This window comes from Hetaerina americana, unplaced genomic scaffold (genome assembly GCF_022747635.1).
Source record: "Hetaerina americana unplaced genomic scaffold, ioHetAmer1.1.p SCAF_5, whole genome shotgun sequence".
NCBI classification, from domain to species: Eukaryota; Metazoa; Arthropoda; class Insecta; order Odonata; family Calopterygidae; genus Hetaerina; species Hetaerina americana.
The window spans coordinates 49,637,568-49,651,479 of NW_027287095.1; the positions used below are offsets into that span (position 1 = coordinate 49,637,568).

At 42.9% G+C, this 13,912-nt stretch overlaps 1 protein-coding gene across 5 annotated transcripts in view; it reads right to left on the reverse strand.

Moving 5' to 3' along the window:
• Nucleotides 1-2,231: 2,231 nt before the first annotated feature.
• Gbs-70E (Glycogen binding subunit 70E) overlaps nt 2,232-13,912 on the reverse strand; it is a 55,472-nt gene continuing 43,791 nt past the window's right edge. For 4 of the 5 annotated variants that reach the window (XM_071591886.1, XM_071591882.1, XM_071591884.1 and 1 more), the window contains exons 2-4: nt 12,284-12,728; nt 10,486-11,258; nt 2,232-3,995 (exon numbers count right to left, since the gene is read on the reverse strand). In XM_071591886.1, the coding sequence (XP_071447987.1) occupies nt 10,560-11,258; nt 12,284-12,721 (1,137 nt within the window). In that variant the 5' untranslated portion in view covers nt 12,722-12,728 and the 3' untranslated portion in view covers nt 2,232-3,995; nt 10,486-10,559. Of the gene's footprint in view, nt 3,999-10,485; nt 11,259-12,283; nt 12,729-13,912 lie in introns of all 5 variants that reach the window. The other variant, XM_071591883.1, reaches the window with a different exon arrangement.

Consider the following 13,912-nt stretch of genomic DNA (forward strand, 5'->3'; position numbering starts at 1 on the left):
CTGTGGCCTCATGACCCCGGGAGTATACCGAATACCCTGCGAGTGCGGCCAAGTCTACGTGGGAGAGACCGGAAGGACCATCGCTACAAGGTTAAAAGAACACCGGAGACACCTCAGACTGTGCCAACCCGAGAAATCGGCCATTGCAGAGCACAGCATCATCTCCGACCACAGCATTCGGTGGGAGGAGACAAGGGTCCTTTGCCGAGAAGAAAAATTCTGGGAAAGATTGACTAAGGAAGCAATAGCGATCCGGCTCGAAAACAAATCCATTAACCGAGACAGCGGATACTCCCTCAGTAATGCGTGGAAACCCATTTTGAGGAACATAAGGCAAAACAAGAGGGGGAAAGCGTCCGACCAATCAGACGTGACCTGACCTCCCGACCAGACTATATAAGGCGGCCAAACCTGAGTACCGACATGCCCTGAAGACGATGGACGACTCGGCCATCGAAACGTCGGCAACCCTACGAACGTGGACCCGGTGGGAGACCCGAATAATCTTGGAAAACATTATTCGCCGGGAAAGTACCAGATCATTCTACACAAAAGTCGTGATACGTTTTGAACAAACCTCGCACTTGATTACCTGTACTACCGTATTCACAAATTATTAGCCCAAAAGCAAAAGAATTCCTCATATCGGTTGATTCGGCGATGAGTTACTCTAAACTTTGCGGTTAGCTCTCACTTGCAATTGCAATGAGAGGCTAGACGTATTCTGTTTCACTATTGAACCCGAACGGTATTTATGTATCGTTTTAAGTCATGCATGTGACCCCTGTGCTTTTATCGAATCCTAGTTGAGAATTTCCAATAATAATGTGACACTTTCTGTTTTTTCAGGGAGAGAGCTTTTCTCTCCGCCTTGAGAAATTTGTAAATTAGACCCTTGCGAGGAGGGTCGTATTTGAGGTCTAATCGACGCGAAATTTCACCATCTCCTTTTTCATTTATATATTTCCCGCTTTTCGTGTGATGAGGTCGGTTTCTTTTTGAAGGTCCGTAGATTTTCTGACATATTTTGCCCATTTTAGTTCCGATGCTGAGATATGGATGATATGTGTTAGACAAATTGGTCATATTAATTCCGATGCTCTGTAGCGAGAGAATTCTGATAATTAAGTTAGATGGAAAGCCTACCGATGCAGTGATAATGCAAGTGCACATACCGAGGTCCAGCTATTTAGAAGATGGAAGGGATGGAGTTCTACGAGCAACTGTAAGAAGTTATCATGCAGTGAAAGGAAAGGAGGACTTAATCGTAATGGGCGACTAGATGGAGGTGGTCGGAGAAAGTAAACATAGGATTAGCAGAGGGCAGTTTCAGTTGGGGAAAATAAATTACATAGAAGAAAGACTTATGTAGTTCTGCAATGAGAAGAATAAGGTAGTGGTGAATACACGTTATGCATACGGATAGAAATACATGCAGAGTTTATTGTAGCGTGGGGTATCTCTTGTAAGGCGAGGCTAAAAAAGTTTACAGCCTGTGTTCATCCACACCCTACCTTAATTTTGTAGGTTACCAAATATTAATATTAGAATGGAAGACGAGGTGAATTCCGCGAAATTTCAGAGTAAACATATGAATGCGCTAGTAAAGGTTGCAAAATACAACAAAGATCCTATCTGAAATGTATATAAAACACGGCTAGTTTCAATTTATAACACTTACCTTCCGAACATGTGCTGTATTACAATTTGTTTACCTTAGTCATCCTCAATTTTGACATTACTATTGCTGTAAAACAGCCACCTCCAAATTACATTTACTAGCAATTACCATTTCGACTATATGCGCATTGAAAAACACTATTTTGCAAATGGTGGATAGTATCATTAGGAAAATATGATAGACTCGTGATTTAGGCCTTGTTTTGAAAAAATTCCAAAAAGAGAGTATTTGAAAAATTCATTTTTCACCATTTCATCTGAAAATGTTTCATTTGAAGCATTATAAATTCATTTACGTAGACTAAAATTACTTAAGGATTCTAATTCCCTCACACTCGAGGTTTTTTTTTACCATTATCTCATTTTATTTCATGAAAGCTAACAGACATTAGATAGCATTGAACGTAAGAAAAGACCTGTCAATGTAGTACATCCTAAAGGAAGTCAGTTGACCATTTCATTCATGATTTTCCTTTGATGTGATATTTTCACTCACAAAATATCGAGAATCTTTAGGGTAATAGACAAATAAAAACATTTCATTTTCTTTTTTTAATATATTTTCCATTTCAATGAATAAAATGATATGAACAATGATGAAAGCTCCTTCTCGATGACACCAGTGTCCATTACGAAAAGAAAGCCGCGACACATTCTACATTTAAAAATAATTAAGGCAAGGCGTTAAAAAAATACAGATCTGCACTTTCGGCAGTGGAACAAAGAATCATTCTCCAAGTACACAATTAAGGGATTTGTTTTCTGTTTGGGAGGGATAGCCTTTGAACAATGTCACAAATATATATTATGTACAAATTTATCAAATATTTACAAAAGATTCTAATTATTTTCTTCTTTTTTATCGGCAAGAGTATGGACCACAAACTCGTAGTAAGAGGCACCCGATTCGGGGGGGGGAGGACGTGGGGACGGGGAGGGGTGGGAGAGAAGAATAAAAGCTTAGCAGCGTGTCGAGAACGGTTGTGGGGAGGGGTGGGGGGTCACCACCGAGCCCGCACTTCCATTTTTCGTGAATCCCTCACACCCTCCCCCTCCACCATTTCACTCATCAAAACCAATGACCCACTCCAGTGCGGTGAGGGGGAGGGAAGGGGGGGGGGGTTTGGACGTGCGAAAATTAGCTTGAATCGGCAAGCGTGCGGGCAAAGAAAAATGGAAGACTGTGATATTTTCGTGAAAATGAAGAAGTGTCGTGCGCGACGGATGGATTTGGTGGGAAACGTTGAGCAATGCGATTAAATACAAAGGGGGGGCAAAAAAATAACATTGGCCGACCGGGCGCCGGGAGGGATGAAACAGAGCGACGCCGAATATTCTTAAAAAGAGCACAGTGCGAAAAACGACATCGTGCTTCGGCACCGAGCCGGAACAGACAAACAAACCACACGAATAATAATAATAACATTACGAAAAAACAGTCGTTTTTTTACCATCGACACGAGGGCTTTTAACAATCATAGCACGACAAGAATGAACCAGCGGCCATCTAAGGGATACTTTTTTTTTCTCTGTCTCCTCCTAAAAAAATGTAAAAATGATTAACATACATTAAAAAGCTGTCTTATTTAGGAACCATTACTCCACGTGATCTCAGTCCTACTTCTTATTTAAAGCCGCGGACGTGCTAGCCCCCAAGTGGCGACGCATCTCACTATCACACATTTATATATATGTACATAAATAACCTCATATCCTCTTTAAAAAATTTAACAACCATTTCAAGGAATATGACTTGAGAATATCAAATGTAAAAATCAGCCTTCATTCTAGCTCTTAAAAAAACCCAATGCATATATTGTTATATCACCTATTTAAAAAAATTAACTACACAGTTTAATGTTCCTAATATGTATGTACACGTTTAGAGAAATTGGTTTTATTCGGAATAAAAACAAATGAAACCAATCGTATGTTTGTGCTGACTAGAGAAATCAAAAGAGCAAACTTAAAAAAAAAAAATATGATGAGCATTTACAAATGTTTTTTTTTAAGGCGACATTTTTTCCATGGTGACGGATTGTTTGGGATGGCTATAATCAGTTGCCGTAGGTGCAGGAAAGAAGCTATGTCTAAAACGACACGTAGCGTTCAGACGTTTGAGGCTGACGGCTCGATCTCCATAGGCGAATGCAACATTCGGAAGACTTCCCGGGGGAGGGGCGGATGGCAAATACACGCTCCCCTCCCCCCTCTCACTCCATTTCTTCTGTGGTGATCTTCAGGACGGGCGCCTTTAAAGAGGCGACACACTTATCACTTGTATTACTCCTCTCCCAGGTCACCGGTGGTGTCAACTGCTGAAAAGAAAAGGAAAAAAATATATGAGCATTGTTTGCAGAGAATTTGAAAAATTGGCGAATTGCGGAATAGTAAATTTTTATTTGGTAGCGAGTCAACACAAAAAAGGAAAATACTAACAAAACAAACCGGAGATTTAAAAAAAAACTCTATCCCCACTTTTAGAATATATCGAAGAGGCGCGAAAATCCTGTGACAGTAATCATTTTGTGAAGTTTGAAAAACAACCAACCTCACGCCAAAGTATACCAGCAATTGTGCGTCGACTTATTAACTCTTCAACGAGAACTACCGACCAAATGCTTCCAAGACCGTCCTGGGAGAATGATGCCCCACATGGCGTCAAAATCTTCGTTGTAATCACGGGGAAGCGACAATTTAGAACGGGGAAATGAAAATGTGGAAAAAATTACATTTTCGTTTTTTATGTTACGATCTCCTCCAGTGTCAACTAGCCATGAAGCTGGAAGAAGAGAGCGTGAACATTTAGTCCAGAAGAAAAAGATATTTTAATCATTAAATGTGACATCTGAGAGTATTGATACGTGAATGAATAAAAATCCCCGACGGATCAATTTCACCAATTTCAAATTCTTCATCATGAAAAAATACGTTATGTTATCATTTGAAATAGCAACCAGATCAATCAGAACGACACCTCAAAGAGTGGAATAAATCTCACTTTGGCAAGGCCTATAAGTTGTTGATAAGATCGGAAGACTAATGTACCTAACGCTACGTGAGTTAAGGAAATAAATTATCTCATATGTAAGTAGGGCGTGCTCACGCACCTTAATCTGTCACGACTGAGAAGTGCTGGATTCCCAAGGCCGATGAAGGCACCTACATTCGACCTATCTCGCGGGTGGGAAATTTAAATTTGAAATATCACACGAAAACACAGTCTATACCAAACACTAATAGATGAGCGGGATCGTCAGTAGAACGGGTCAGAGAGACGGAGAGGTGGCGAGCTCAAAAACTTCCCGACAGCCCCGCAAATAATTTCTCGCAGTTATCCTACGGGCGAAGAAGCCGTACCAACACCCACGTTGCATAAAATTCATTTTGATGACCTACGGCACCAAAAGCTTCATTCCTATATGTATTCGGGACAAGGTGACATATTTTTGGACTAAAAAAATATGAAACGCTAGCTTAGTAATGCGTTTATAAACGGATTGGTGGTTGGAATGGTGTCAAACGAAACACCCACGTACCGTGGACAATAAAAAGCACATTCGTGGATGGAAATTTCATTGGCCGACCGTCAAAATTAATTCTATTCTCGAAGAAAAAAAACGGAATTCAAGATGGGGAGTAACATACCAACCCCTTTAGTAATATATTTGGCTTGCAAGTCACCAATTGCAATAGTACGCGTAATTGAAAAATAAACCGATGAAACGAGGAAGGAATTCCGCTTTGATCCTGCAGAAATACCAGAATCAAATATTAAGAAGTCTTTACTACTCCTTTCCCGAGATCATTATCATAACTTGAATAAAATAGTGAGTAAAGACAATAGACTCGCGGTACCATGACGAACAGTCGAAAGCAAATCCTTTAGGGTATTGCCCAGGTGCAGATTAAATATTCTTAACAAATTTTAAACTAGAAATATCAAGACCCACTTATATGGTGCGATAAGACTGCGTAACAAAGGTGTGCTAATGCAACCTTTTCTTTCCTCTACTTCACATAATTTCACATACTTCGTGGTGACTCGAAAGTGTAGTAACATAGCGGATTAAGGGTTGCGTGCGGCGATACCATTTTTGACGGCGAGTGGGGGAAATTAAGCCAACAGAAGCGCCACATGACGTGTACGCTCCCCTCTTGCCGATTTCCGCGTATTGTATAGTCATCAGACTCGAATATTTCGGAGTGACTGAACGGCCGAAACTAATTTTTACAGCTCCCCCTTCATTCACCACACCCGACCTCTGGCTGAGAGACCAAACTTAGTGGGATCGCTGCTCTAGCTCATCCAAGACGAAGGACTGTTCGAATATTCAGCGGATGGGACGGGGGCGCAAGCTTACGACACCGCTTGGTGGATCAAATTGAGACGCGCCAGGGTGACCGTCATGCAAAACTCCTAATCCGTGAGAGCATTGTGTAACGGTCGACTCAGGTGTTCGTGATCCAAATTACGGGTTCGACTGAAGAGTATCACCGCCCTCACAAGAGCGGATCCAACGGTGAATGAAGGGCGGTAATACGAAATAAAACATTTTAAATCTCGTCCTTCACCCTTAAGGTGATGTCATTCATAATATAAAACAAATATTATAGTATTAAGCATTGATATTATGAAATAAAATACATAAATTGACATCTGATGAAAATAGAAGTGCCTTTTGGGATGAAATATGGCAAGGAGTCTGGAATACGACCATCTAAACAAAGAACATCCCCTTTCCGAAGAATCATTCGAGTTTCATTCGGAACTCTATTTAGTCACAATTGACAGGTGCTCTCGTACGCTGGGTGCTTTTGATTTTATCATCAGTATCGTTTGTATGGCTAAAATATTTCATTCATAGTTTCAATTATATTACTCGTCATTCATTTATCACCCACCCAACCCCCGCGGGATGTAGGCAGGGGCCCGCCCATGGGTCTGATGCAACAGCCGACTATGATTGCGCGCATGGAAAACTCGGAACCGAGGCCGTAACGCAATCTAAGTGCCTTTGGATCGCTTCGTCGCACTCACCGCAGTCCGTTCTGGGACTGTCTCTGCTTTCCGTAATAGCACACCCCTGCAAGATATACGAAGCGATTGGATTAAGAAGTTTCCAGCAAATCGCATTCAGCTTATTTCGGTCCCGTTCCTCACTCGCTCTTCCACTCCTCCTCCACGCGCCCACGCCTCTCGAGTGTAACGCCCACTCATATATAAATAGTGTGCGGAAGGGAATGAGGGTTGCAGGGAGGCGACCGGTGGCGAAATTCACAAACTCTCAACCCCCCCCCCCTCCCCGCTCCGGTCACAAGGCAGAATGGACGCACGGAGCTAAGCGAGCAAACATCCGCTGCCAAAACGACCGTGATCAATCTCCGCTGCGACCCGAGCGAAACGTCGCGAAATTCCCTCGGGATCCGATTGGGCCGGGGACCATGCGCCCAGGGTTGTCTTGGTACGACGGCCCGCCCAGCCATTTGATCGGGCAGCACCCCACGCTGGTGCGGCCATGGGTGTTTTCCAGCACCCGAAAAAGTGTTGATAGCGAAGACTTTGTGAACTAAGCTGCATTACCATACGACCCTCGGAAATTAAGCTTCGAAATGTTGAAACGATGAAAGAATGTGTATATTCTGCAATTCAGTAATTTTTTAAAAGTGTATTAAGGAGTCGAGGAATGTGATGTTTTTTTCTCAAGTGAAAATCATCCAGTTGAATTTAACCATACGGATATATACTTGGATCAGTTCATCTTCATGTTTCGCTCCAGAGAAACAGCTTACATACTTCGAGTGCCATTTTGTGTAATTCACATAATGCAAGGTAACCAGTTAAATTATCCCTTTGGAAGTTAGGCCTTCCAATAGCATCACTAAGATTCAATCGCTAGAGTAATCATTTGCAGAGACGGGCATGAAGAGAACCAGACAAGGAAATCACGATATGCCATTCGAATACTATGAATACCTAATCACCATTGCTGATCTCATTAGTGTAACCTAGTTCAGGAATCACAATGATATTATATATATATATATATAATAATATAAATATAAATATATATAAATATATATATATAACTATATATATATGTATATATATATATATATACACACACACCCTCTTTTATGAAACGAGGGATCATAGTAGTATATTAACTTGAATATACTCCATTTTATTCTAGGATTTTAAAGCCGCTTTTACGATTCCGCGAAAGTATACTAAAAAAATATGACCCACTTAATTAAAAAAAATAACTCTTCAAACGTTCTGGCTCTACATGCTATTTATTTCTCCTGAAAAAGTGGCATAATCGGACGTTAATGTGCTCTGCACAGCCATACTCCTCCGGTGGGCAGATGCCGTCTCCCGAGCAGTAAAGATGCCAGTCTGTCTTTCGCATCGAGGCCAATTGGCGAGAGAGGGCCCTCACCCTCCCCCACCTCACGACTCATCTGGGGCAAGGACCAAGCACTTCAACCGCTCTGTTCCACCCACCCCCTCCATCGGCGGAACCCCCTACCCACAGCCCAACGCGCCAACCTATCTTCCCACCACCCAATTCACCTTTTTACGACCCCCCCCCCCCGCCAACCATCACCCTTTCGATGGCAAGAGGAAAGAATGAATCAGTGGGAAAATACCGACAGGACACACTAATCAGGACGACGCCCGTAAAACTATCGAGATGCGGCTTTTGTGGTTCAATCTGCGACGAAAAGAAAAACTGGAAGGATGCGCATTTCAGTGTAGACCATGCCCTTTTAATTACCGTGGTCGCGATCAAGATGGATGGGTCGGTCACCGACACAATACGTGACGGATTCTGGGACACAATGAACTCTTTTTTCAAGGAACAATAATCCAATGAAATATCCAGTGGAGACTTGGATTAGGGAAGGGCAAGGGGGCTGAGACTCGGATCGGCCCTAATTCTGTTCGGATAATTTAATTGAATTCCATTTAAATGGGTCAATGGGACAGTCAATAATATCTTAATCCTCTGTTGAAAAGTCCGTTGATTCAATATTCCACAAGAACCATGATTCGTCTTTTGAGAGTATACGTATTGCAAGGTTGCTCGCCGAAAAGAGTGCGAAATACAACACCCAAGATAATATTATTGATTGAAATTTTAGTTTTAAATGATAATTACTTCTGGTAATGGCATGGAATATTCACGAAAAAAAAGAAGCAGGCGATTGATAAAATATACTCGTTTTGGGCGCCCTAAGTGTTATTAATGCGACGTAAATATTCTTCTAAATTAATAAAATACGGTGGATGCACATGGTGGTAGGTGGAAAATGGTGGTTGAACAATGAGTAACTGAAAGGGTAACCAACATTTTTCTAGACTTTCGTACCAAAAGAGGCCGATATCCCAATTTATTTTAATTCAGGCCAGAGTTCTACCGCGTGAGTTATTTTTGAAGTGAAAGTGATGTAAACATACTCCTCGCAAACTTCTCAGCGGATGGCAGTATATGAACAAAGAGAGAGTCTGACAATAAGCGTCGATTTACGACTTCGGGCCCATTGTTCCTACGTTCAAGGCCCATTGGAATTAACGAGGGTAAATCAGAGACCATGTTCACATAATGAAATTCTCCATCAAGCCACGAGCTAGCACGCAAGCGTCCGCTAACTGGCGTACGTTCGGAGATCGGGTGTTAATGCGCCATTTCCCATGAAAACAACCCCGAAATCGAGGCCACGTGCACCTCCTTAAGGATCGAAAGAGACCGGCTGTAGAGAGCAGGAGAGCGATGCGAGGGTGGAATAAAAGAAATTATATGGTGTGTCAACTGAGAGCATCTCTCATCATTCCAGTGCTTAATATGCACGGCATCATCCTTGCCTTGGTGAAAGAGCAGAGGGGAATACTGATGAGAACTTCTCTGAATCAGACCACCGCTGTATGCCATTAGAGAAATCTGAGTCAATTCCCATTTTGAGAATAAGTTAACGCTAAATCAAATTGTACGGAAACCATCTCTTAAGGACAACGACTTCAAGTGGGAGAAATGGGAGTAAAAAATATACCGACGGCAATTAGGAAAGTGGGAGAAATAAAGTTGAATGGTCCTCCCGCGGTGCGCTTGCGTTCTATGATAAACACTGCGGAAATTGCGTATTTACTACGCACAGCATGCAAGACTGAATTCAGAGGAAGCAAGTGATTACTCGAAAACAGACTTATGACAACTCACATCGAGTAATTAATAAAAAAGGTATAATAGACTCATAATTTTTCAATAAAATAATCTCATGAAGATTTACCGTCCTCAGATTAATAGTTCGACTTCAGAAGGCGAGCTTTTCATATTATTTGTATTTTTTCGAATTTGAAATACTTGCGCTTTGCTGTGTTTGATACGCGAGGAATGTTTTATTGTTCGAAAGGGAGGTTCGGTGTTTAGCGTCATCTAAGGCGATACTTAGAGTTCTATCTATATGGGATTCTGTAAGTCAGCCCTAAGGTGTGTGACAGAGGGTGATTCCACACCAGGTATGCATAATCAAAGTTAGGTGTGTCGTAAAGCAATGGTTCTCTGGGTCTCAGGTGTCTGGGTCATCAAGAACCTACTTACGACGGGAGATTACCAACCATAATCAAAGATGTTGAAATGATTAATGAATTGAATTAACAAAATATTTTGAATGAAAACTTGAAAGGTCACGAGTCTGACCCATGCGGATTTATTTGTGACCCTAAGGGTCGATTACCGATCCTTTAAAGGAATGGAACAGAACCCAATCCCAAGAACAGCATTAAAACAATTCGGATCTCACCTTTCGCGACTTCCGACCGGTAGCCCCTATCTTCTCCCTTGGTCCGCTTGTGCTGGCGGCGCCGCCTCCACCCTTCACCAGTAGGGGGCGTCGTTTACCAGGTGATTCCAACTGGCGAACTCCGACCACGACGACACCTTGGCGTGCACGGCGTCGTCAAATTTCCTCTGGGCGTGGCGGGCCAGCGACGAAGCGGCCGCCAGCGATGCCGCCGCCGCCACCGCGGACGCCGCCTCCGTGTCTGGAACCTTGCATGGCCTCGCTACCGTGTAGTTGTCTCCGTCGTTGTTGTCCCAGTGCTCAGAGCCCTCGCACGAGAACCGTACGCAGAACTGAAGCCGCTTGGCGGTCGCCGGGAGGCGGATGCTGAAGGAGAAGGTGTCATAGAGGGCGGGTGGCGCCAGGGGCGGTGAGGACGGGACGAAGGAGCACTCAGTGTCGATGTGGGATGCCCAGCCGTCGAACGAGTGCCGGAGGAACACCTCTTTCTGGAAGGCGAGGTTGCGAACCTTGACGGTGCCCACGAGGGCTGCCGATGAATCCTCCGAAGAGTTGCCAGACACCACGACGGCGTTCTCCAGGGAGACGCACGAGGTGTCAATGCGGCGGCGGAAAGCCAGGTAGTCGGCAGCTGGTTGCGGGAAGTTGAGCTCCCAGTTGTTGCTGTCGGATGATGCGGCGGCCGCGGCTGCGGCGACCCCACGGGTCACCTGGGCGAGGAACTCCAGCGTCCAAAGGGGAGGGCAGTCAGAAGGTTCCCTCATCACACGCACCTAAGCATGAAAGACCGATGTCATATTACCCTCAAGCTACCTCAAGCACACAGTGAATGAAATGCGAATGAGATTACGAACGGAGAGGTGACGACTTCAGTGCTATTAGAAGTGCTGATTGAGTGATAATATCGAGTGATGATCGCTTTTTATAGTCGCGATGGAGATAACTATAGTAATCAGTTTCCACCGCAATGGTTGTAATAAATTCTTCATAAGTATCGAGTAAGTTATCTATTATCATATTTAATGATTATCGAGGTCACATGGGCTCATGTTTCCTTGTCAAGGTAATCTTTTGCGAGTACATGAAGAGAAAACACTTAATTCTATAACAATTAAACATAACTATATAGCATGTTTATATTTATATGAATAGCAATATATTTCAACTTTGCTCATGAAAAAGAACGGTTTTTCAGTTAACTTTGAAGTTATTTTCATTACAAATGTATGATCGAAAATTTGAAATATTCTTCAGACTCAAAATGGTTTCATTGCAAATCACTCCAATTTTAAGCAGTCTGTAGTGATCACCAGAAAAAGTAACTCTTGCTACCAAAAGAGAGAGAGTATAATCTCTATATTATTTCCACCTAAGACATTTTCCACATTCTGAAGGATATGGAATCATACTTTGAGTACCCATTGTGGATTATGAGATTCCCATTTTTTTAAGCCTCTTTGTATGCTTCGCTCCAATTACTGATTTTTTTTCGTACACAATTATTGCACCCTAGGGTGCATTACAGTCATTCCTTAAAGCCAAGCTACAGCAATTAATCCGGAGGTTAATTTGTTTGGTGAGGGCAGAGATTACCATTTACGAAGTCCAATGGAGTGATAAGGTAGTGCCCAGTTCCTTTAGCTGTCCATCGACGGTTCCCCAGGAAAATTTGGGGGGGGACGATCAAGCAGCTTGTGAATAATATTTGGTCTGAGTTATCTCAATATACTCTGGGTACCACGAGCACCACCTCGGCCAAGGTCAACTCAAGGGTCAATGGTAGGCCAACTCAAATCACCTGCGTGAGAGCGAGTCCGCGATCATCTGCGAACACGACCTTCTTCTTGAGCCGGGTGGGACTCGTTGGTTCTTCAGGGCTCTCCGGCGACGTGGCGTCTTCTGGCCGCACCACCAGGCATGGCCTCCGCGGACTCCGCTTTTCGGACACGGGGATGTTGAGGGGCAGGGATGGCGGCGGCGGGAGGCGACGCTGGGGTTGCTGCTGATATTCCGGCTGTTGCCGCCTCGGCGCTGGAGCCCATGGATTGAAGTGGCGATGGTTGTTCGTGCCACTGTTGTAGTGGTGCTGCCAAGGGTCCGCCCCGAAGCGGAAGTGGCCATAGTTGGCGAGGAAGCCCCCAGGCCCCCCTCCGGGAGTCGGCGGACTATGGGAGAAGACGGGAGGGCTCGCGGCCACCACGCTGTCGTATTCCGCGGGCATGGCTAGGGAGACCATCGGCCACCTGAAGAGGAGAAATACGAACTTAAGTGACGATGTCAAGTGAGGGCAGGTTGACACTAGAGAGCCCGAATAATTGTAAACGCTCAACTGTATATTGAATTACTCATCAGAGGACAGATGACGACTGTAAGAATTACTGCTGTACTTTTATTTGGAATTCGGTTTGTTGGAATGGCCGAATTGGCCCACTGTTCTAATTCGAATATCCAAATAACTTGATATTACGATCCGTAATTTTTTACCTTGATTCTTTACGAATAAAATGCATAGCACGATATATCAAGCCTTTCCCCTGATATGCATTGCAAAAATATTGAAAATCACTCATGCAAATGAAATAATATTTAAAAAAAGAATAAATTTCGTAAAGAGAAGCTGTTTCTTTTGTTTGAAAAATTCTCCAACTTGATAATTTTACTTCCACAAAATGTTGGCACCTAAAATAACTGGTACAACTTACGACAGAAATAAGGAGTTTGTGACATTATGATTAAGTATCTAGTGCTTGATCCTCTCATATATATCTCATATCATATTCATGAATTTTAATCATGCCGAGGTCATTTTGTAATAAAACCCTGATAATTATCCAATTATTCGCCATCCAACTATCATGAAAACAATATTGTCAACAGCCAATTGTATAATTTTCAGAATCGTTCAATAGCAACGGCACAGTTCAATGCGAATTCCCCAGTCACATGTACGACCGTCGTTCAAGAAGTGGTAACATTATAGATAACACTTAATAAAACTTATCTTCCTTTAAAGATTCGCGCGGAAATAGGACAGAAAAGTATGCTATCGCATATTACTCAATCAAGCTCATTAAACAATAATTGACTCTTAAGATTAAAGCCAACAGAATCGAGCCTTCGAGAATTAGGCTTTAAGTAATTGAGGACGCACAAAGAAAGCTAACGAATGCATGACTGTCTATCCTCAGTACCTAATGTTAATGGTTTTCACTTCAACAATGTAATTCTGATTTAAGCCCCTATTTTTTTAATCGCAAATCCGATCCATACTCAACTATAATGACAGAAATGATACGACGTCATTCACTAAGCACTTCTTATGATAACGTTACAAATCACCGCTGATTTTCTTCGGCGACTAGTTCACGTATCGGAGGACGGGGTACGAAACAAAACAATGATGTTTTGATGAGACCTATCCACTTTG